General features: G+C 31.3%; 2 protein-coding genes across 2 annotated transcripts; one reads left to right on the top strand and one right to left on the bottom strand.

The window, feature by feature from the left end:
- Positions 1-293: 293 nt before the first annotated feature.
- On the bottom strand, positions 294-4424 carry LOC122599725 (oxysterol-binding protein-related protein 3A-like). Its single transcript, XM_043772281.1, has 10 exons — positions 4156-4424; positions 3287-3380; positions 2899-3015; positions 2741-2813; positions 2517-2635; positions 2098-2219; positions 1462-1638; positions 1157-1301; positions 800-978; positions 294-700 (listed from the first exon to the last, which is right to left on the bottom strand). Exons 1-10 carry the CDS (start codon positions 4239-4241, stop codon positions 442-444), a joined length of 1371 nt encoding a protein of 456 aa, XP_043628216.1. The 5' UTR covers positions 4242-4424; the 3' UTR covers positions 294-441.
- Positions 4425-5995: 1571 nt separating this feature from the next.
- LOC122600740 lies at positions 5996-7040 on the top strand. Its single transcript, XM_043773495.1, has 3 exons — positions 5996-6161; positions 6584-6666; positions 6772-7040. Exons 1-3 carry the CDS (start codon positions 6086-6088, stop codon positions 6802-6804), a joined length of 192 nt encoding a protein of 63 aa, XP_043629430.1. The 5' UTR covers positions 5996-6085; the 3' UTR covers positions 6805-7040.
- Positions 7041-24334: the final 17294 nt, after the last annotated feature.

The raw sequence follows: 24334 nt of genomic DNA, 5'->3' as shown, positions 1-24334 counted from the left end.
CAACGCCACTGCTTCGAGTTTGAACATACTGCAAACTTAATCTAAAATCACATCTTTTTAATCAGTAAGCCCTCAAGAATTCACGAATGACGTTAAGCAACAACTCAAGAGTAGTGGTTAGTACCACTTTTACATTTAGAGACTACTATGAGTATGGGTCGGGTTAGGTCAGTCAAGAAACACACTACCTTTTTTAATCATTTCAATAATGTTTCAAAATGAATGTGAATGTCTTGTACATAAGATTACAACCTTGCAACCCAACCGGCTAAAGTCAGAAACTAAATGTCCTGTAACCAAAAAAGCCCTTCAATAAGCGTATAGAGAGTATAATTCAGATAAAAGCCAACAAGAATCTATTTAAGAAATATTTATGTGATAATTAAACAACTAGGCATAGCCAAACAAACATTTAGACTAAATGTATATATAATAATCACATCAATCCTTCGAACTGGTTTCAGCAACATTTCCAAACTGCCATGGATTGAATTCTGTTGTAGCAATGTTAACCTCTTCAACAGTGCTGGAGTTATCAGCAGCAGCTCGGTGTTCAGAATATTTCCCGTTGTATTCATAAATTTCCAATTCACCCCATGGAGTGGGAGCAATTTGGTCAGTCATATTGAACCACTTGGGGACAAATTCCTGACCCTTTGTCTCTCTTATCCTTTTTTCAGCCCTCTGTTTCTCCTCAAGACTGGACAAAAAGAAAGTTACATAAGCATCAAGTTTTGTGTGTGTCTTGGAAAGAGAGAAACAATGAAAATGAGATGGAGAGAAAGAGAAAGAGGTATACATGCTCTTCTCTGAACCTGCTTTAGACAGGTCACCCATCTCAAGCGCATATCTATCCGGACGCAAGCGAGAATCTGATGGCAGTAACTTTTTCGGCGCTGTTGTAAAGCTGTTCACTTTATGTGCAAAATGTGTGTACTGAAATTTGTCATCTGCAGGTGCCGCAGCGACTCTCCAAACCTTTAAAACACCATCATCAAATTAGTCACCTTTTTATTCCAAGCGTTCCTTTTAATTGTCAAAAAGCTTCTATAATTAAGGCAAACTAGATAAAATATTTATTAAAAAATTATTTGTATATATCGTAGGGGAAGCGATAACAAACGACAATATTAAAAAAAAGGTAGTGGAAGGATACCTCTTTGAGTTCAGTGTTTGGAAGAGGTTCACCTTCTAAATCACAAGGCTGGTAGCTCATAGACTCATTCCACTTTCCCGTCATTAATATCTTAGGCTCTTCAGCCGAGTTATATACATATCCATCCACCTCATAGCGTCCAGCACTGGAACCAAGTCAAAACATCATAACCATTTTAGCACAAAAAGAAAAACATACTAGATATCTACAAATATCTATGGATTTGACCCATTAAGTAGCCCGCCTGACCAGCCAAGGCCTCTAAGGCACAAAAGAAAACCACAAGAGAAAAGTGAGGCACGCACCCAAACCAGCCACAAGGTTGAAAATACAGAACAACTTTGTCTCCTGTGGTGAGGTTGGTCAAAACCATCTCCCCAGGAGAATCAATCCATGTTCTTCCAAATATTAAATTGTTAACTTTTGTAGGTGGGGGGACTAGATCTAGAACTACACCATCTTTTTTTAGCTTCAAACGAGTTCTGCAATCAAGAATACAAAGAATTAGAAGCCAAAGAGAATTTCAACAATATACTAACTAATGCGCGCAGGAAAAAATTCGGACATAGAACTTATGTACTGCACATGCGAGATGGAATGGAAGGATTAATTTCCCGCTAAACTGGTTTGGAAGCACCAGCTTTGATCAGGATAAGACTTGATATGTGTTTGTTCGCTGAACTTTAATTTATATACAAGAGAAAGTAGTAATTTTACTAATTTCTTTCTACACTTTTTATACACATGCACAGGTATATAAATGCATCTTGCATTCTCTATCCAACACAGATACGTATCATTGATACATGCATGTCAGTTAAACTTCACTACTCTCTGAGTTATCATAGATTAATTACAGATCTTATCTGTACGGGTGCTATCTTCAATTGAGAAGCCTAACATATGCATATGTAAACCGAAAGACACCGAGAAGCTGATACCTTCCAAGGGGATACACATCAACTGAATTACCAAGAAACTTGGTCTTCACCTTTGAAGTTATATCATACACGAAATGCTCATTTTCAGCATGTGCAGCACTCATGGGAGGGTGGTGACTAACCTGATTCAAATTTAATCATTAGCAAATTCTTGATATTATACAAATATATAACATATCTAATCGACAAAAAATAGAGTAGGGATAGCTGATAGATCAATTTTCAATCCTGGTGAAGATAATTATCACTAGTTTAATCATGTGAAAGTTGACACCCACATTTGCCCCCGGCTTACACCCTAGCTACAACCCACATCCCTCAACATCATAGTCGATGATACAAACCAAAAAAAAAGAAGAAAGGTAAACCATAACTCCAACAAGAAACCAACAAGGTATGGAAGATTTTTGAAGGTTCACCTGTTCTGCAATAAATGTAATGCCACAATGATTAACCATTTCATAGGTTTCGCCAAGAATTGGATTAAACGGCTTCCACGTTCGTTGCAAAGCGTAATACACTGATATAAACCAGGAAGCTGTAACAGAAAACAATCATTAACCTCAAATATTTCATGTTTCCAAAAGCCTATATGACACACTTGCACAAAAATATACATGAGATAAATAGTAGCAAGAATAACCTGTATATACTAATCGCATATATGGATCCTCACATTCATCTGCCTTCTCTAAAAGGTGAGAATATTCCATCAACTGCACAAAAAAAAACCCAATAATAGTGCTTACGAACAGTTTCAGAAACAGTAAATATAAAACACAATGGTAAAGTTTGATCAACCTCTGCCATTTTCTGCAACATTGTCATTGGCTCAAAAATGAGAACTGGTAGAGTAACCATTGACGTGATATCAGCACCCACATACTTTTGCATCGACCTCCAGTAACTGTCACGCTCCTGCAGAGAGAGGTAAAAAGTCCACAAATGAAAAAACTAAACACAAATATATACAAAAGTTGCAGATTTTTTTATATAAGCCTTCATTCTCCAATTATGTATACCAGACTTGTGGATAAATTTATGAGCTTATATAGTAAATGGTAATATAATGGGATTTACAATAAATCATAGAAAAACAACACTTACAATGGGCATATTATAAGTACCCAGAAATGGATAAAAAATAATGAGATTGTGAAACTTATAAAGTAGATGTGATATACTGCACCTCTTGCTTCCATCTGCCTCGTTGTGCTTCAACCTCAGCATCTTCAGTTCCTCCGTCAGGATTAATGACCTCAAGCCCCTCGTAGCCAAGCAATCTAAAGAAAACAAATAACCATGACACGCAGGTCCAAACAACTTAGACCATGTGGTTAATGATACACATTATCTTGTATCTCCTTCCTAGTTTCCAAACAGGCAAACAACATGCAAACTTAGGATCAGACAAGCATCGACACATATCAACAGTATAGAACATATCATGCCCTTAACATGGCATGGACAGAAATCAAAATACTAAAAGGTCAGAACCTAGTTGCTGAATGGTTAACTAAAACTTAACAGTGACTTAAGAGAAATAGTTCCAAAGCCAATACAAAATTAAAAGAATGCAACTTTCCTAAAGATGCGAGCCGACAACAATTTAATATGACAAAATAAAAACAAACACAAACAAGAATCATATGATAGAAGCAATATAAGAGTAAAATAACTTAAATATGCTTTCACCCATTATGAAAAGATAATTTTTCATAGGAATCTCTAAGGCTGACATACAGGGGCAGTAACGGGTAGCCCACGCTACGGGCCGAGTTTAATCTTTTCCAAAAAAAGTTCCATTTTTAATACCTAATCAACTAATACAATATGATTGATTACCTAACAAGATCATCAAGCAAGCTCGTTTAAGCTAAAACCTAACTAATCTTGGATTAATAAGCATTTTCCAAAATTGAAGTAAAAAAAAAATTTAAAAACACATGCAAATATGTACTAATTAATAATTATAAATGAAAAAAGATAAATAAAGCATGCAGATCATGATGGATCTAAAATGAAAATCATATGTATAAAAAAAAGGAAATTAATTACCCATTAACTTGATTCTTAAAACTGGAAAAACTTGAAGCGATCGACGAAAAAAATCCACCTCCACCACCACCTTGATTTTGGGCCATAATTCAATTGAAAACCCTAATAATTATTTTTATAACTTTACTCTTTCTTTATATTTTATTTTATTATTATTATTAACTATATAAAGATGTATATGTGTATGTCACAAATCAACACAGATCGTATGGATCGAAAGAAAATGGGCTCGAAATTTATTTACTTATTTTTATTTATGAAAAAAAATGAAATGGGGGTACACGGACAAGCAAGAAAGAAAAGAAGAAATGAGTTCGTTGGTTCTTGTATTCCAAGTCAAGTCAACTATGATCCGCCCCTGACTTTTCTCGAACCCCACCTCACCAATTATTAGCCCATTTTAATTGATTCTTTGAAAACCAAATGGACCCTATGGAGTTTTTGAATTTCATACTTCCCACAATAAAACATGAAAACTAACCTCTTCATTTTAGATAGATGTATGATTATTTATATCTTAACCTCCTTAATACATCCGATAATAAAACCTGAAAAGATGACAATGAGTGTTGTTTACTTATTATTTTTACTCAGTTGATTCTAAAGAAAATGAGAGTAATGATTCAATGCCCCTGGGATGCTTCATTATCCATCAATAATATCCTATCACGGTTTAGTGGTTAAATAAAAAATGAAAGAATTTTTTATCATATCTAATGAGGTTCTAGGTAAAATAAAACAAATATTAAAATAAAACAGATAAAACAATAGATTTCTCTTTATTGAAAATCACCGTGCATCATGTGTTTCGTGAATTTTCGTGCATCAACTTTATCATGATCTAACGGTCAAAATCTTATCTTATTTGTTTTATTTTAATATTTGTTTTACAATAAACAACCCCTATCTAATAATTCTACTATTGAGATATCTAATTTTTAACTTGTTATCGGGTATTGTTAACTTTCATAAGTAACTAAATGCTATTGTTAAAAAAAAAAAGTTTATATGAAGTAATTTTGAGGTATCGGGTATGTTTGGTACAAAAGCTTGGAGCTGAGGTTGAAGTTAAGAGGTTGGGCTGGAGTTTGAGGTTGGGGCTAGGGGATGGGGCTTTTTTTCAACTCTTTTTCTACGAGCTTTTATTTTAAAGACCTTCTGGAGCTTTTAAGAGTTTTTCGGGGCTGGGCTTTTGTTTTTTTATGTATTACCAAACAGGGCTCAAAAGAGTAACTGCTCAGTGTCGCCTTCCACGGGTTTTGAGCCCCAATACCTCGACGGTGTATGGGGGAGGGCTATAATTTTTAAAGGAGTTTATTTTAAAAAGTTAAGACTTTTAAGCCCTTAAAAACCCCTAAAAATCCGTTGTTAAACAGACTCATCATGTAATCGTTAAACCTTTGAAGTCTAGGAATGAATCAAAATATGTAAGCAATAATTGACAATAACAAAAAACAATAACAAAAGCCAACAAACTTACTATAATAAATCTTGATACATAATAAAAATGAATTAAAAAAATGATAAATCATCTTAAATAATCATTTTAAAAATACTTTTAACTATGTGATTATGAAACTTAGTAAAATCAAATGTTAAGACTGAGAAAAAGAATTAGTAAATTATACTTGTAATGTTTTAAGATTTATAAGAGGATTATTAGACTATTTATTAAAAAAATATATATATCACTTTTCAAAGTTAAATGCATATGGTATAAAAACGAACAAAAATGATAGAGCTCGATACATAAAATAGTAAAAAAAAATGTAATTTAATGGATTAATTTTTAAATATTAACATTTTTATAATAATGAAAATTTATACAAAGGAAAAAGAAAAACAGATAAGGGGTCTCGAGAGCCCTAAATCGATCAAAGTCAAGAAAAGGTGAGACGGGTATTTTCTTGTTCTAACAACGCCGAGAAGCATGGTGATGGAAAAGCTCAAGATGTTCGTCGTTCAAGAACCAATCGTTGCCGCTTCTTGCCTCATCGGCGGCTTCGGTATCCCCCCTCCCTTTCCTTTTTTTTTTTTTTTTGTTCTATCTATATTGTATTTTTATCTGTTCAGATCTATTTTGATCAGAAAAATAGGATTCGACCTAGATTAGTGTCCGATTTGACACAGGTTGTGTTAAGAGATAATTCATTTTAGACAAACTTTTAAAATGTTTTTTCAAACAACTTTATAACACCACACACTACATATTATTCGAGCTGCTACTTATTATAACTAGACTTTGAATAATGAAGTAAACAAAGCTGTAAAGAATCTACCCTTATTATTCCCTAAAAAAAAAAAAACTTACAATTTATTTCAGTGAAATATATATGCCAACTGGTGTTCTGTTTATTAACTTTCTTTTTTTGGAGATTTTTTAGATGTATGTTTATATATGTATTTACTTTTTTCTGTGATTTTGTAGGTCTGTTCCTTCCTGCAGTTGTAAGGCCTATTCTAGATACCTTTGACTCAGCCAAGCAAGTTCCTCCACCCGCATTAAGCGATGTGAGTACCCCATCTCGTTAGTATGAATTCGAAGTTTCTTTCTTAACCCCATAATATTATGTCAAATTCCGATATTCTTAGTATGTTAATAATGGATTATTGCAGGTTGTTGCAGGTATGACTGGTAAAAATCAATGATGTAGACCTCTACTCTTCGAACCTTAGCAAACAAAGAAGTTGAGGTAGACATTCATTGATAATTGTTTCTGTAATTTTGTGCCATTTTCCCATGATCGTTTTACATCGATAGACCTGGGATAATAAGATGTCTGTTTCGTTGCTCTATGTAAACTAAAACTGTTGTGAACACTTACAACTTTTTGTGATCTCTACTCAACTTTTGATTTGGTGAAATATAGTATTTGTTTTAGTAATATGTAGCATTTGAAAAGAGTTGGGATGACGAGCACCTAGATGTGCACATTGAATAAATTAGTGATGGGATGTAAGCTGAATGCAAGTTCATGTTGCTTAAAATTTGGGTTGTGATTACAAATATAGGTTTGGTCAAGGCTTGTGGTTTGCCGAGTTCTGGAAATTCGGGCTTTACCTAGCTTGACAATACTATCAAGTCAGGAAGCTTTAAGCTTGATATGGTTCTTAGTTGCTTTGATCAGATGGGCTCACGGGCCTCTGCTTGGGTTAAAGTCACATGAACAGTTGAACATGTTCCGAAGCCTTGTGCTATGCTTAAGGTCTGGTAATATAGCACGTAGCCAGGTTAGAATCTGTGATAGTTAATGTAAGCGTTTAGATTAGGGACCTGTTGATGCATAGCTAGTATTTAGGGTCCCAAGCCCAATTGCATTTTCAGTTATTTTCTTAGTAAAAATTAATCATCTTTTATTAATTGAATTTCTTTCCACCTGTGTTTAAGTTTCAAAAAGTATCGTTTGAGGTAATCCTTAAGAAATAAAATATGATTTACTTGGTTCGACCACGTGAATAGAAGTATAGAACCATATCCAAAAAGATGTGTAACCAGGTAGTGATAAGCTGCAAGTCGTTTTAAATCTTGGGTTGTCAGTAAACATACATGCTTGATTGTGGGTTCTCGCTTGCCACCTCTTGGAAACTCAGGTTTTTGCTTTGCCCGCCTATGAGCATAAGCTTAGTGATTTTAGGTTCAAATAAGCTCAAGCTCCATTGGGCTTATATTATATAGACTATTAATGGATCTAGGCCCAAGACATATCTTGAAAATGTCCCAAATCGGTTATGAAAAAGCTTGGCTACATTGGAGAACAGTTAACATTTAAGTGTGATACGTTGGGCCCTGTTAAAGCATCATTTGGCCCAACTTCAATCCCGGTCTTGTGGCTATTATATCATGTATTTTCTTAGTAGGCTTTTTAATCTTCTTGGATGTCTTGATGATGGCGATGATGATGATTAAACGTCATGATATATTTCTTTTAGATAGAGTTGATTGCGAGGCATTTTTGATAATAATAGACACTTGAATAAAACAGTATCCATATGAAGTGTAATTGGCAAGAATGCAAGATCACACGACAAACATACTTAAACTGGACATATTTTAAGTTTTGTAGAGATGTCATCCCTTCTACCATCTAATCCAATACCTCTTGATCCTGCTTTCAATCGATACTCATCTTTCAACCCTTTCAATTTTCTTCCAATTAGACCAAAACAACGAAACAGTTAAAAGGTTGCCTGAGTGAAGTGGCCGGTGGAGAAACCCATCATAATGCATGTGGGTGAGAGCCGGTGTTTTACGCCTATTGTTCTATCAGCCTATATCAATGTCTCGGCTATAACGTGCTCTTATAGTATGAACCTATTGTTCTACTGTGTTAACCTGTTTTGCCTCGCCTATTGTTCTACCGTGTTAACCTGTTTTGCCTCACCGATTGTTCAACTGTGTTAATCAATCTCACTATTAGCATTTTTTTACTATAAGAAAAACTAAAAGGAACCATGAATTAGATAAACATCTTAAGATGGCAAAGGAAATTATAAGGAACGAAACTAGAAAAGCAGTTAGGCCACGTATATGAGAGGCAAAATGATAGACTTTTATGTGTGTGATCAACAGGGTCTAATCTCAGTTCAGTTATTATTAAAACGATGAACGTTTTTTAACATAATTAAGGTAATTTCATACGAGTATTATTTTACAATTTATGCATTTACTTTATATTCTACTACACATACAGATATGTATAGAGATATATACGTGACATACAGATTTTGATACGTGTACACTCTCATTTTTCTAGCTTGATTCTATAATTACATTGATAGTTGTTATGATCATGTATGTAAAAGATTTGTAGGCATTAAAAAAATTATATATATACTCGTATTTGTTTCCTTAAACACCAAAGTGGTCGGTTGTGTTGAAATTGCGGCTGTAGCAGTTTCTCCGGCCAACCCCACTGTTGGATATGGGGGCGTGACGAAGTCAGCTTACACCCTCTGCACCCAATCATTTGTGATCTCTATACCTCCCAAATCCAAACTGTCTCCATCTCTCATGTCACAACAAAAAGATAAAAATAAAATAATATGCTTGTATAAATTAATTTTACATAAAAAAAAATAAGAGGATGGAGATCCTCTAAAGTTGTTTTCAACATTAACATTTTAATATAAAACTAAAGCTAATAATTAATAGTAAATTAATACAAAATTTTTGAGAGCATTATTAGATGTTTGAATCAGTTATATGCGAGTATGGTATCCGCGCAATGCAATGACGGTGGTGGGGAAAGTGGTCTAGTGGTGGTGGCAGTGTCAAGTGGTGTAGGTTGATGTAATTGTGATAGTGGAAATTTTTAGAAGCTAAGGGTTTAAAGTGTTAATTATTATGATAAAGGTTTAGAGTGTAAATTATAATTAATTAAGGGCAAAACATAAAAATCAAGGGTAATTCTGGTAATTCAAAGATAGAATTACCTAAAATAAAAAAGGGTCATTTCCTTTATAAGAGAGTAAAGATAAAAATAAAGATATGGTTAAGTGTTTAAAATAGATTACTATAATTCAGGTATTATTTATTTATGTTTTGAATGAACATCTTGTAAAACACTCTTAAATATATAAAATAGAAACCTTAATTCATAATTGGAGAAGTATGGACCCTTAAATTAAGTTCAACTTTTAGTTAAAGCCATTAGATGAAATGATAATGTCATATACCTTATTTAACTTTTTTAAATTAAATTTTATTTTAACAAATTTAAATTATTATTATTTCATTATTTAAGTTTGTATACATTAATAGTTAATGTTTTTAATGATATAATTATGGAAACTAATATTCTTATATATTTTACATCATTTTTTATTTTTAAAATTAATTTTTAACCTTTTTATAATAAAATTTTCTTTATTAATGTAGTACGTGTTTATTAAATTATATTTTTGTATATGATTTTGATTTTTATCATATAACAAATAAAATTTGGTTATAAGGATTTTTGTATAGGACTAAATTTGGTTATAAGACTTTTATCATATAACATTTTTATTAAATCAATGTTTTGAAAACCGCACCGAATATCAAACCGGTATTCTTAATAAAGAACTAAAAAATAAATATGGAGTCTATAGTAAGCTATCACAGTTATACATCAAAAAAATAATTGTATGAAAATTGCAATGATATCATGCATAATTTTAAGTTAGATTAACACAACATGCGATATATATATTGATAATTAATTTGCTTAGTAATTTTAGTGTATAACTAAATTATTCGAGCAAAACGTTAAAGCACAACTACAATAACGATGCAGACATATCCGGATGAATGGAAGACATCCAAATAAACGAAAACCTTACTTAGCGAGATCTTTAATAGATGATCTATCCATTTTTCAAATGTCTGATCACTGTTAACCGGAATCTAAACGACCACTAATGGAACTTCATGTTTTTTCGTGATTTAATCCTTATCTGGTTAAATATTTGCCAACTTATGATATAATAAAAATTTAACATGTTATTAATTATATATATTTACCGAGTATTACGTGAGTAATAATCTATTTTTTCTTAAAGTATCAACTTAAAGGATAACGCATAACAAATGCAACCATGCTTCTGAGACATTGTTTCGATACATTTAATGAAGTCAATCTTTTCCAAATAATAAAAGAAATACATTTAATATTCATTAATTCCTTATAAATTTATAATAATTACTACTTAGGTATATGAATTATTAATAAATAAATCGCAAATGAAGCTAGCTCAACTGGCAGACACATCTATGGTTTTTTTCCACAGATCTTGGATTCAACTCTTATGATTGATAAGTCTGTAGGTTTTTTCCCTGAATCACTTGTAACAGTTATTGGTCTATATCTTCGGTTCATAAATAAATAAAGCCTTAATTTTTTCAACTTTAACTGAGACATTGTATAGTTCATAAAGTAAATGCATCTTATCCGATGCTCTCGAAACACTAGTTAACAACCTAACAAATAAACCTTTTGCAACTTTATGGATGGAGCTAGTATGTTTGAGCCTTTTTTTATAAAATTTGTATCTAGGGTTTTGTTTAAGTAAATGTATTTGACACTTGCAACTTGTGCTTATCAAAAAAGTAAGTATATAAACACCCAATGTCGTCATCTAGGGATTTTGGCTCTCAATACCTCGACGGTATATAGGGTAAGTTAAGATGTAGACAATCTTACCCCTAACATAACTCGAATTTATCAATGTTAAATACATCTACTATTTACCAAAGATGTATATACGAAATATTGTTTTCTCAAGTTGCAACAAGTTTTAGGAAGTCATTTGATATGTGTACCTTATCGTTCAAGATTTATTATTTATCTATATATTTTTAGGGAAAAGTAAGTATGCAGCTGATACATATTTAATTTGGGTGAAAAACCTTTCACATGATAATTTTTAATATTTGAATTTATGATTGGAACTCTATGTTTTTTATATATTAAAAATTAGGATGTGAGATAGTTGAGTGTAACAGCCCCATATTTTAATACTAAAACCCATATAAGCTATGCCAAAATGTAGCTTCACTAAGATATCGTGAATATTTCCGAACAATTTTACTAAAAAAGCCCCATATAGCAAGGCTCCAAAAAAGCTTTTGGTTAATTGACAGTTAAAAAGTTGCTTTTGAAAAAGATGGTGAGACCCAATGATTATGGAGACTATTATTGCATTTTGATGATGTTGAAGAATTCATCGGTCCGCCGGCCAAACTTGTTTTGTCCTTTGATGTGGATTTTGCATGCTTGAGTCAAATTGCGGCTTTTGAAAAATCCATCTCCGGCCAAATTTTAGTCTCCAGTTTGGTGACACCAAAGCTGACCAACCCATGTCCACCACCCAAAATTTGCTACACCTATCCTCTAATTTGTCCCCAATTAGGAACCATCCCATTCCATGGTCTACGTGTCATCTTTTGTCCACATATATTGATATCTTGAAAATATATTGGTGAATCATGTGAGATTGCGACAATTTTTGACTATTAAAGCACGTGGTGTTCAAGTAGGGGTTTTAGGGATGTGCATGGGTCGAGCTCGGCCCGACCCGGCAAAACCCGGTCCGAACCACGAAAGCATGCAAAATGAAACCGTGACCTGGCCCGTGAAGGTCCGGGTCGGTTTGGATCGGGTCACGGATTTGGTGGGTCGCCCGAGCTGGCCCGACACGACCCGCCGAACCCGTGACCCTCAAATGCACTAAAAACGTGACCCACGGCCCCGCCCGTTAGTATTACGGGCAGGTCGGTTCGGGTTGGTTCCGGGTCGGGTCACGAGTTTTGGTCCAAATGCTCAAGCTCATCCCTAGGTTTGATATCATTGTTTTTAACATGTTTTGTATCGTTCAAGTTGTGTTGTCAATTAGCTCGATCAAATCGTCGAACTGAGGGCACCGTACGCAAAAGATCATTTTTATATGGTCCTTAAGACGTGCATTCTGTTTTCAAGTACAGTGGCGATGATTGAAAATCTATACATTGGAGAATAATGCAACTTACATTGAGCGAGTAAGTGCATGATTATATAATTTGTTGCCCTTAAATGTTTTTTTTTTCTTTTAATGGCGAGTTGGAACACTAATTAGCCATTGACCCATCCGATCATTGTCATTTCATGAGTGCAAGATCCGAAGAGGCGAAGACCACCTACAAGAGGAAACTCACCATGCATAAAACCCCGATTTATTGATTTTTTGTCACATGTGGGAATTGAATTCAAAACTTCCACATTATTGAAGTCATTAAATACCCCACCTCAACATATTGAGTAATATATAAAATTATAGCGCATTTGATGATGGCATTGGACCAATTACTAGTTGGTTTGGCTTTGTTTGAGATTCAAATACATATAGATTCTAATTTGTGTCGTACATGTTACAAGTAGTATAGTTGTCACTTGATGTTCGTTAATCTAATCGTGAATTGATTTTCGCTAAGTTTATTCACAGGATCAAATAGTGATATTTGTGGCTGATTTTGTTAAGTTTATTATAATTAATTTTTCTATATATAAAGTCATACAACTACAAAAAGAAAAAAAAAAGTGGATTCTTTTTGGAATTATATCGGCTGTGGCTCATTTCTGTATATGAATATGAATACCTCATGGAGATGTGGCCAATGTGACAAGCAAAAGTCATTTACATAGCAGAAGTGAAGTGTTTCAACTATAGCAAAAACGTTGACCATTGACATTTCTCGCTTCATCCGTTAATCCTTGACCTTCGACTCCGGTTGAGTTTGAGTAGGGAATATAAAAATTTAGTGGCAACGTATATACATTATACGTACAACTATATTTATAATCTAATCATCATAATTATTATCAACCATTTATTTTTGAAAAGTGTTAAAAAATGTTTAGATATAAAAGTACTAAATTACACTTAAAAAATACCACTATAGAAAAAGTTTTTTTTTTTTTTAAATTATCAAATTTGTCATTAATGAATTAATTTACACTCTAAACCCTTATTTAATAATTAACACTTTAAGTCATTTTCTTCTAAAATATTTCACTATCACTTTTGCATCAACATAAACCACTTGACACCACCACCACCAATAATACCATCACCGACACCACTAAACCGTCGTCCCCGCTACCGGCGCCGCATTGTGCAAGTACCATGCTAGCTAGTGTGTACAAATGAATATGAATCGAAAACGTCATATATATGGAAATAGCATAAAAACATTTGCATTTGAACTCGAGCGTTATCATATGATCTTGTTCGAACAAATGAAATGTGACAAAATAATTATGAAAATTCACACTAAAAAGTGTGAACTTTTATTTCTACACACTTTTCAGTGTAGAGAAATTTCCACACACTTTTAATTCAATATATTTTTACACACTAAAAAGCGTGACAAAATTTTTAATTTGTTCACACTCACCTAAAAGTGTGAACAAATGCAATATAATTTGTAGTGTTGATTTGGGTTTATCAACACACAAACAAACAAACACAAACCCAAATGAACAACATTAAATGAACGAAACGCATAATAATTGTATAAATATAAGATCGAAATATGGAAGGGATGTCTGGCAAGAGCATTTCAGTAGTTTTTTAAGAGATTTAACTTTTAATTTTAAACAATAATTAAGCTTCTATTTTGTTAAAAGCATTGTTTGGGTGCAACTAGTTTAAACTTTTATTTTAAATTAAAAACTTCAAAATGAAATACTGGTTGAAGTAGCGTTTCAAGAGCTTTTAGTTTGGATAAAACTTTTAAAATTTATACAAATACTTCATGAAGTTGCAACTACAGTTACCATACCAAACACCTTTAAAAATTAAAATTATAGCTAATAATTTTACTTAAAAGCTATAACTTATAACTCAAACTAAAGGTTACAATTAAAAGTTACTAATATCAACTACATCTATAACTACTTTTGTCAAACATATCCAAAAAAGTATATGGTTTAATCAATTTGCCTGAATGAACTAATATATGAGCATATATGCCAAACAAGAATACATCTGGATATATATATATATATATATATCTAAGGATATATGGTACCAGGCCCGTGCCATAAATTTTGGGTGCCCAGCTCGATAATATATTAATGGTGCCCATTAAACGTCAAAATTTGTCATTAACGGCTGAAGTATAGTAAGTATATATAAAAAGGTATCAAAACAACCATAACAATAATGTCGTTCGAAAATATAAAATAACTATAGCAAAGTTTTCTAACTTATTTTTAAATGCATCAAAATTTAAGTTTTGATAATTAATACCATAAGTTGTTTAAGTCTCACATAAAAAAATTAATCAAAATATATAAATCAATATATATGTTTGAACAATGAACACTTCCAGTTTGCGTATTTACTCTTTGCGACTATCTGCATATATTAACGTCAAAAAATATAGGATGAGATTATTATGTATGGTATAATAATAAAACAATAATATAATTGATAATTGATGGACTAGTGGACTTTAATATATATGATAACAACAACATCTTTTGCCTATAGATATATCTTTAGCTGCAAAATTAATTTAATATATCAATATATAGAGTGACTCAGTGACGTATTGTATACAAAATTTGGTGTCCCTTACTTTTTGGTGCCCTGTTCAATTGAGCCTTTCGCACTTGCCCAAGACCGGGCCTGGATGGTACTAGTATTCAGTTTTAAAAGAAGAAAACTTGAAAGTAGACAAGTTAAATTGACAAGAAATTGGATTGGAAAAGCGATTTGCGCTTTCGCTAACACCTTAACTTGCAAGGGTTGTAATGGAATATTGCAAAATCATAAAAGCTGAAGCCTTACATTTCTATCACAAGTTCTATGTTAAAGGACGGTGATTCTATGTTGAAGAAATTATGCATAAAGTGTCGAATGATTGGATACGAGAAAAGAAGTTTCCCTTTGGAGAAAGGTTAAGTCAGAATCAAAATACCACTCTTCAAAAAGTAAATGAAGTTAATGTACAAGTACTTTTAGTTTTTGTTAAGCTCATGATTCACTTAACGTGCATAAAAAAATTATACCAATCCATATTAAAAGACCACCCTCTGAATGTTATGATAAATGTACAACTATTTAATGCACATTAATGAAAGCACTTAAGGTTTCGTTTAGCAAAACCTATATATTTTTAAAGAATAGTACATATAAAGAAAAATTTATTAAAATTAATTTAAATGAATATTATGTAAAGTGAAGTGATATTTTTGGTATTCGCATATTTCTCTTCTTTAATTTTTCGTCTCTATATCATTTTCCGTTCTTTCTTTCCACACATTTATAATATGATCAATCAGTTTTTTTTATTTTTAAAGGTGAATGTGTATATATGAATCAAAATACTAGGTACATAATAATGATAATATACAACTCAGTGCCAGTGGACAACCCCATAACTGGAAATAGATATACCATATAATGTCTAAGGTTTTTGAAAGTTGATCGGGTATTTAAAACAATTTTTTAAGGAAATGTTTGGTAAAAAGGAATCATAGAAAATGAAAATGTTATAAAGAATGAAAATAGTGAGAAAGAGAATAATTATTTGGAAAGAGAATGAATTACGATGTTTGATACCCACATAAAATGGATATATGAAAAAAATTAATTTTTAAATTATAATAAATTTAATACATATAACATCTTGAAAAAAAAAAATTATGGAATTGATTCTCCTTTCTCCATTCTCATTCCCTTTCTTCATTGTAAACAAATTAAGGAAATCTTTTTATTTCTTTTCTCCCCTTTCCATTCCATCATACCAAACACCCCCTAAATGTACATGGTGCAATTGTATACAAATGAAAAAATATATTGACATTTTATATTCTTAACCATAATATGTTTTAAGAAAAAGATATTTTTAAGTATTTATAATATTTGTTCAACCACCAAGATCGAACTGCATATATATATATATATATATATATATCAGTATATATCAGTGAGAACAATTTTAAAATAAGAACGGTGAAAACACTTAAAAAACATTATTTTGATGCATTAAAAGTCCATAAAACTAACATAGTGCATAACTAATTATCATTATTTAAGTGTTTAACAACACGTTGATCCGTCTAAATCGAAAAAATCACGTTTTTTGGTAGATGCATTATTTTGAAGAATATGCATCCAAGATGGATGCACAAAACAAAAAACATGATTTTCTTGATTTTGACAGACCAATGTGTTGTTATACACTTAAATAATGATAATTAGTTAAGCACTATGAACTTTTAATGCATCAAAATGATGTTTTTAAGTGTTATCACCGTTCTTATTTTAAGACTGTTCTTATTTGATTGTCCATATATATATATATATATATAGTTTCCTTATTTTGAGAACCAATTTTTTTGTAAGAACCATGAGAGCTCTTAACATATATGTTTGTTCACATGTTTTTTTTTTGTTCATTCACATGTGAAATGATATAAAAATGTATATTGTAGAAGAAATTTTTTTAAGAAACCTTCAAAATAGTTTTTTGTGAGCTTGTGAATGAATTTGTTCACGTTTTCTGTTCACATGTGACAAATGACTATAAATAAGGTTTTGAAATTTTTTTTCTTCTACGATATATATTTTTATAACGTTTCACATGTGAATGAACAAAAAAAAACATATGATCCAATATAAAATTTAAAAGTTCTCACAGTTATTATAAAAAAAGTTTCTCAAAATAAGATCCATATATATATTTCTTGGTTTTTTGGAAATGAAATCCTTACATGTTACTAGTTTGAAGAGTGTCCACCATGTTTTATTAATAACATATATATGATTCCATGATACCATGTTAGGCTGGGATAATATAAAATGTATGTATTAATAGGAAGAGGAAGATATATTCCCTTTTTTAAAAAAAAATCCGATGTTTTGTTGAATATTTTATCCATCATATCCATCTATGCGAGTTTCAAGTTATTATTTGGGACTATAAGAGCATCCGTAATGTACTAATACGATGACCATATTCAACATCCGATACGGCCCACACCATTGAGTGTGGTCGTATTCGAGTGTATTGAATTGCGTATTGGTCCCTTCCGTGGTGGTGAATACGGAGCATCAAGTGTATTTTGGTCCAATATGGTCCACACCATTGTTTGTTTGTTAAATTAAAAGTTGTAAAATAAATATTTTAGAGTGTATTGGATTGCATTGGGTTATTAGGTATGAATAGGGATGACAACGGGTCGGGTTTAGGTAATCTCGGACCCGGACCCAATTAAGAATCCTCGTCCCAAACCCGGACCTGACGGGTCCCTATTTACTTACTAACCATCGGGTTTTGGGTTTCCCCACAGGTAATCGAGGACCCATTATTGTAAAAAATTTAAAACTCTATACTAAGTTACTAACCATATAAATATTGTACGGGATATTAGCTATAACAGTGGCAAATGGGCAAATAATAGACCAACTAATATTACAAGAATGACATGTAGCTTATTGCCAAATCAATCACGCAAAGAAATTGAGCAAATTAGCTTGTAAGTCGAGGACGTTCAGATATGTAATGTTGATTTGGTTAAGAAACATAATATTATTAAGTTAACATTTCATGTTATTCAAATTAATTGGAAATATCAAATAAACGTATTGTTATTAATATGTAATATAACATATACGGGCCGGGTATACGGGCTCGGGTATGCGGATTTTCAACCAATACCGGACCCGGACCCGAACCCGCAAAAAATTTCAAAACCATCCCCATACTCGATTCCGGACCCAACCCAAAAATGTCGGGTTTTGGATATCCCAGGGGTACGGGTTTGTTTTTCATCCCTAAGTATGAATTGAAGAAAATGTATTGGAAAAATATTTTTCTGATGTGGCGCTAATGTGACAGTATATTGGTTAGTATTGGAAGTGACCATTGAGGGTGCTCTAATGAATAAGGGACAAAATCAAAAAATTTATAAAAAAAATAAATCTACAAAAAGACAATTTTTCACTCACAAAAAAGGTACTGAATCAGCTAATCAGCTCAGTAAGAGACGTATTTATAGAAAAATTTTAAAAAAAATTATAATAAGATTTCAATTTAATTGGACGTTAGACCATTTGTAAGACTTTGGCGTAAAATTAAATAAATAAAAAGTTATTGTGATTTCGCGAATGCTTGTTTTTTTAAAAAAAAGCTTTATTCAAAAATATTTTTAATTTTTTTAAAATAAAAAAGTTAGGGGTTTCGTTAATGACAGCAGTTATTTGGGTGTATTAAAATTTGTACCTTGTTATGTAAAAATTTAGAGAATGGTTTTTTTATATATAAAATACTACTTTTTATGCATGTAATAAAGTATTAATGACAACCGTTAGGACTGCCATTATCATTTTTTAAAAGTTAATATATTACTCGTACTACTTTCCAAATTCGTCATATATAAACTACTAATTAGGGCGATCATTTATTGAAGGCGGGGGGTCTCCAACTCTCTGTGGATCAAAAAAATTCTTATATTAAGTTTTTGTTTGACGTTTCGAGTCTAACGACGACGCCTACATACACAATAACTATATACTAGCTAGCTAGTTATTCTACATTTCTACGGAATAGTTTATGCCATTATTATTATTATATTAAAACATCATTTTTATACATGAATGAATGTACTTTTTTAAACGTTTTGATTTTTCTATATAAAAAAGACATCACAAGAAAAATGTTAATTAGTGACCATTTTTCTTGGTAACAACTAGAATTTTGTCACTAATAACATTATTTAATTATCATTAAAAAAAATGGTCACTTAATTTGGTCATTAAACAAAATTAGTGACCAAAAAATAACATTTTTTTATTTCTAAACAAAATTAGTGACGGACATTTAGTGACGAAAAGTGACCACTCAAAATTTGGTAACTAACCACAATAGTTACCAAATTTTGATTGTTAGTGACGAAAATTTGGTCATTTTAATAAATTAGTGACCAAATATTTTTCGTCACTAATCAACATTTTTCTTGTAGGGGGGTTAGCGGCACAACTTGTTGCCCGTTTGTCTTCTATTCCTATGTAAAAAAGTTTTAAGTGGAATGAAATATGTTAAATACTTAAAAAAAAATCACACTATTAGAAATTCAAAAAATATTACAAAAGATATTGTTGTTATTATTATTACTCCTATTATTATTTATTATCAATATATATAAGGATTTGATAGCTAGTTTTGGTGCATTAAATGAAGTTTGGATTTCTTAAATTACAAAAAAAAATTACATTTCTAATCACTAATTCAATTTGATAATTATCATTTTATATGAATCTTAAATATATGATTTTTTTAATAAAAAAAAATAAAATTGACTTAATTAAATGCATTATATCAGTGATCTTGGGACACTAGTTAGCAAATCAATCTTATGTATATGACAATAATATATGTTATAATCCGCTATTAATCGATAGACGAGACTCTTTTTTTATCATCTCGCGCAAGATGGAGTACTCTACGCGTAACATATATATATATATATATATATATATATATATATGGGGATGAGAATATAAGACTGTTAGGTACCTAAGCTTAGGTGTGGAACAATCACATATTATTTTTTTAATCTATAAAATTAATGGGGGCCCAAGTATTTATTAATTAATCAAGAAATATTAAAAAATTTGTATGTGAGGGATTCCACACCCATACTTAAGTGTCAGACAGTCTTATATTCACTTTTCCCTATATATATGATATATATATATATGGAAAAAGGGAATATAAAGCTGTCCGACACCTAAACTTAGGTGTGGAACCCTCATATAATAATATAAAGTTGCCCCCGTGATTTTTGTGGATTAAAAAAACAATATGTTATTATTTCACACCTAAACTTAGATTCCCGACAGTCTCATATTCCCATCTCTTATATATATATATACCACTATGACATTAAAAGAATTGGAAATATGATAATATTACCAATTTTGGTTTTAATAAACACTCATTAGTGTAAATGGTTATTGTGAAGTATTCAGTAACTTTGATATTGCTTGGCTCTTTACAATCAACTGTAAAAGAGAAATATTAAATGGTCGAGGTTTCAAAACCTTATTGTACACAACTATTAAAATATGGTAGAGATCTGCTTAAGTTATTTCAACTTGATAGGTCAAGTTGAAAAAACCTCTTTGGATTAAAATCAAAGATGAATATTAAATCTTAACCATTAATCTTTTTAACTTTATCTGATATTAACTTGAAAAAATATCCGCCTTCACGGCCAAAAATCGGCGGTCTCATACATCAGGGTATTGACCACTTTGATTTTGACATCCACCTATCTCTATGTTATACCAGGTGGCGCTTTCTACACCATTATAACACTTGCTTTCTTTCATTTTCGATATTTTTTTTTAATTATAAGTAATTAACAGCAAAAATCATGACATTGGTGTCAACATCACCATTTTCTTCATTTTCTGTCAAAATTATTACACAAAATATACTTTTGATTAATGTAGATATTATATTTAATCAGCCACATTTATGGTGTCGAGACTATTTTTAAGTATTAAAAAAATACCCGTGTAATACACAATAATAGTAGATAATTTATCACAAAATTAAATTAAAATGTACATAAAATTAAAATACCCGTGTCAAAAGTGATGGTGGCCGGCACCTGACGAGTGACGACTTCAATTCGCCGGATTATTTAACACACACAGAAAAAAAATGTGTTTATTTATAATTTGCTAAAATACTTTAATATAAAAATGATATGTAAATAATATAAATATTAAATGAAAAGGTAAAAATAATCATAATTCTAATAAAATTTACAATAAAGGCTAGACCAATTGTTTGTAGGCTTGTAGTCATCCTCGGTTTTACCACAGGTCACGAGTTTGACTCTCTTGAGTGACGCACCATGGAGTTTTTATTTTTAATCCCTTGTTACGGTTCATGATTTACATTTTACAGTTTAGTGTACATAAAATGCTTCACCATTATATAGTAAAGTGGTTGAAAATCTAAATTTAAGACTCAAATCCGATATTTATTTTATGTAGTATAGATTTCATCAATGTATGTTCGTACTTTTGTTATTAAAATATATTGAAATGAAGATTATTAATAACAGATATACAAAAATAATGAGATGTTAGACTTACAAATTAGCTATAAACAAAAATTTACGAACACCTACATCTTCTCACTAATCAAATCATTTTATCCTTTTAGCTTTTTTTTTATTCATGCCATATGCATTATGAGTTTTTCTTACAAGACGTATTATTATTTTTATTATTAGTAGTAGTATTAGTATTAAGGGAAATGTTATGTAAAACATGCAGTATCTATCTTAGGTAAAGCAGAGAGAATTATGTAAAATTTAGGGGAGTTTTGTATGTTTATCAAATTTAAAGGTTTAATTTTTAACTTTTTTAACATGGCAGTACGAATTATTTTCCCTTAGTATTATTATTTCATTTAATATAAATAGTTTTTACATAAAGTTGGATAAGAGTCTAGATACAAGTTGTGCTCCCACTACTTTTTGGATACAAAAACATATTATATGAAAGATAAAAGTACCGTTCCTAGCATTATTTGAGTTATTATTATTATTATTGTTATTGTTATTTTATTTATTATTACTAGATTTTAGGCTCGTGTCTAATACACGGACTTATAATATTATCAGTATTAGAGTTAATTTGTTATAGTTTGAAATGTAATATATTATATTGAGTAGTAAAAAATTAATCTACATATCAACACTTTGTGTTTTACATTCAAATAATTTTTAAAAATATATATTGATTGAAGTTGTTTATTGTGACATGTTTTGCGATATTTGAATATTACAAAATATAGTATGTTCATCAAAGTTGTAAATTGTGAGATACTTAACGATATTTGAACATTGAAAAATCATAATAGATCAATATCATTTTATTTGGTTTATTTCACTTCAATAAAAAAAATATAGTACAATTACTCTTAAATCTTAATATATTTACGTTAAATTTTATTTAGATTTAATTAATTAATTTTATGTTTATATGATAGAACATACTACTCCGTATTAGATATATATTAGTTATTATTTTATTTGATAAATATTAGGTATTATTTTATTAGACATATATTAGCTATTATTATTGATTTATTATATTAAAATTATTGAGTAGAAAGTGTAAATTTGTGATGTAAAAGAAAAAAGTAAGTAAGTAAGTAACTGCTCAGTGCCGTCTTCCGCGGGTTTTGAGTCCCAATACCTCGACGGTGTATGGTGAGGTTAAGATGTAGGTAGACCTTACCTCTACCTAAGTAGAGAGGTTGCTTCCAGTTTCTACCTAAATGATAGAAAAGGCCCTCCAAAAAAAGTGTAATTAAAGTCAAAATTAAAAATAAAAGTCAACATTAAGAAATCAAAAGTTATGATTGGTCGATAGGTTATTAGGTCTCTCCTTATAGGAGTTACTTCTTCCCTACTTCTTACCCACTTCTTTCACAATTCATCAGGTTTCTCTCTCCAAGAACACCTCCCTCCTTATATTACCCATTTCTTCCCCACTTCTTCGCTATTCATTCACTATTTTATTATTTTATTTTTTTTACACAAAACTAAAAACAAAACACATTTTATTAATAATTAAACACACATTACATTACTTAAAATAAAAGACAATACAATAGAAAAAAAGACAATACTGGGAAAAAAACATAAAATACATAATAATGATACGATTACTTTTCATCGTCATCATCTTTGATTGACATTTTTCTTAATCCACGGTAAGCCGTTTCATTGGCCCACCACTTGTCGTGTTTTGGGCATTTCACTTCCCACGTTGATTTGCCTTCTTCGCAGTTGGCGTGGTACGATTCTGCCCAAGTGCATTGGTCAGTCAACGTGTGACCGGCCTTAAAAACATTGTCGATCACCCTCTTCACTCTTTTGCTCTCATCCTACAGAAAATAAGAATATGTCTCTTCGTGTTTCGAGACCCTGCGACCTGGTGCTTCTATTTCCTGACATTGGTCGCATTGGTGTCTCTTCTTCCGTAGGAAACCCAGAACCCCAGAGAGTTCATTTTGAAGGGGGTGTCCTCATTGATATCGACCATGATTCGTGTTTTCACATCCTCGGTGAGACGAGGTCGGTCAACGTTTTTCTTTGATGATGATGAAGCCATTTGGAATATTGAGTGAGACGAAACAAGTTCTTTGAATGGTGATGAAACTGGTAAATGCTTTCGGTTGGTATTTATAGAGTAACATTGTAGTAGCCCGTTAAGGGACTATAAATGAAAATTTTTTTAAAATTTTGGTCGTTTCAGGGACTGTAATTGTAAATATTTTGAAGTGAACGTTGGAGGGACTGTAATTGTAAATATTTTGAATTTTGAACTTTGAAGGAATTTCTTTGGCATCTCAGCTATAAATACTGCCTCCTTACCAGATATTTCATTTCAAAACTCAAACTTTTATATATCTGCAATGGCTTCTTCATCAAATGGCCCTTACCGAAAACGTCCAATGACTGTCGATCAAGTAAATGACAGTATCATGGCTGATATCCTCGACCACCAAATGTTCAAAGACCAACTTGTTGAAATTGGTCTAAAACTTCAAGCGAAAACGAAATGGTGTCTCGAACAAATTAAGTATATACAAACGGGGCATTGTACTGAGATTGAGTGTCAA

The sequence above is a fragment of the Erigeron canadensis genome, chromosome 5 (genome assembly GCF_010389155.1).
Source record: "Erigeron canadensis isolate Cc75 chromosome 5, C_canadensis_v1, whole genome shotgun sequence".
NCBI classification, from domain to species: domain Eukaryota; kingdom Viridiplantae; phylum Streptophyta; class Magnoliopsida; order Asterales; family Asteraceae; genus Erigeron; species Erigeron canadensis.
Note: the sequence above shows the minus strand (reverse complement) of the source record. Positions and strands in the feature narration are given on the sequence as shown.

What these genes read in the sequence shown, in the direction of transcription:
- LOC122599725 (XM_043772281.1), bottom strand. Translation starts at nt 4,241, where the DNA reads ATGGCCCAAAATCAAGGTGGTGGTGGAGGTGGATTTTTTTCGTCGATC. An exon ending in TTTAAGAATCAAGTTAATGG is followed by an intron (nt 3,381 to 4,155) that starts GTAATTAATTTC and finishes TGTTTTCTTTAG; the next exon opens with ATTGCTTGGCTACGAGGGGC. An exon ending in GATGTGTATCCCCTTGGAAG is followed by an intron (nt 1,639 to 2,097) that starts GTATCAGCTTCT and finishes TCTTGATTGCAG; the next exon opens with AACTCGTTTGAAGCTAAAAA.
- LOC122600740 (XM_043773495.1), top strand. Translation starts at nt 6,086, where the DNA reads ATGGTGATGGAAAAGCTCAAGATGTTCGTCGTTCAAGAACCAATCGTT. An exon ending in TTGCCTCATCGGCGGCTTCG is followed by an intron (nt 6,162 to 6,583) that starts GTATCCCCCCTC and finishes GTGATTTTGTAG; the next exon opens with GTCTGTTCCTTCCTGCAGTT. An exon ending in CTCCACCCGCATTAAGCGAT is followed by an intron (nt 6,667 to 6,771) that starts GTGAGTACCCCA and finishes GGATTATTGCAG; the next exon opens with GTTGTTGCAGGTATGACTGG.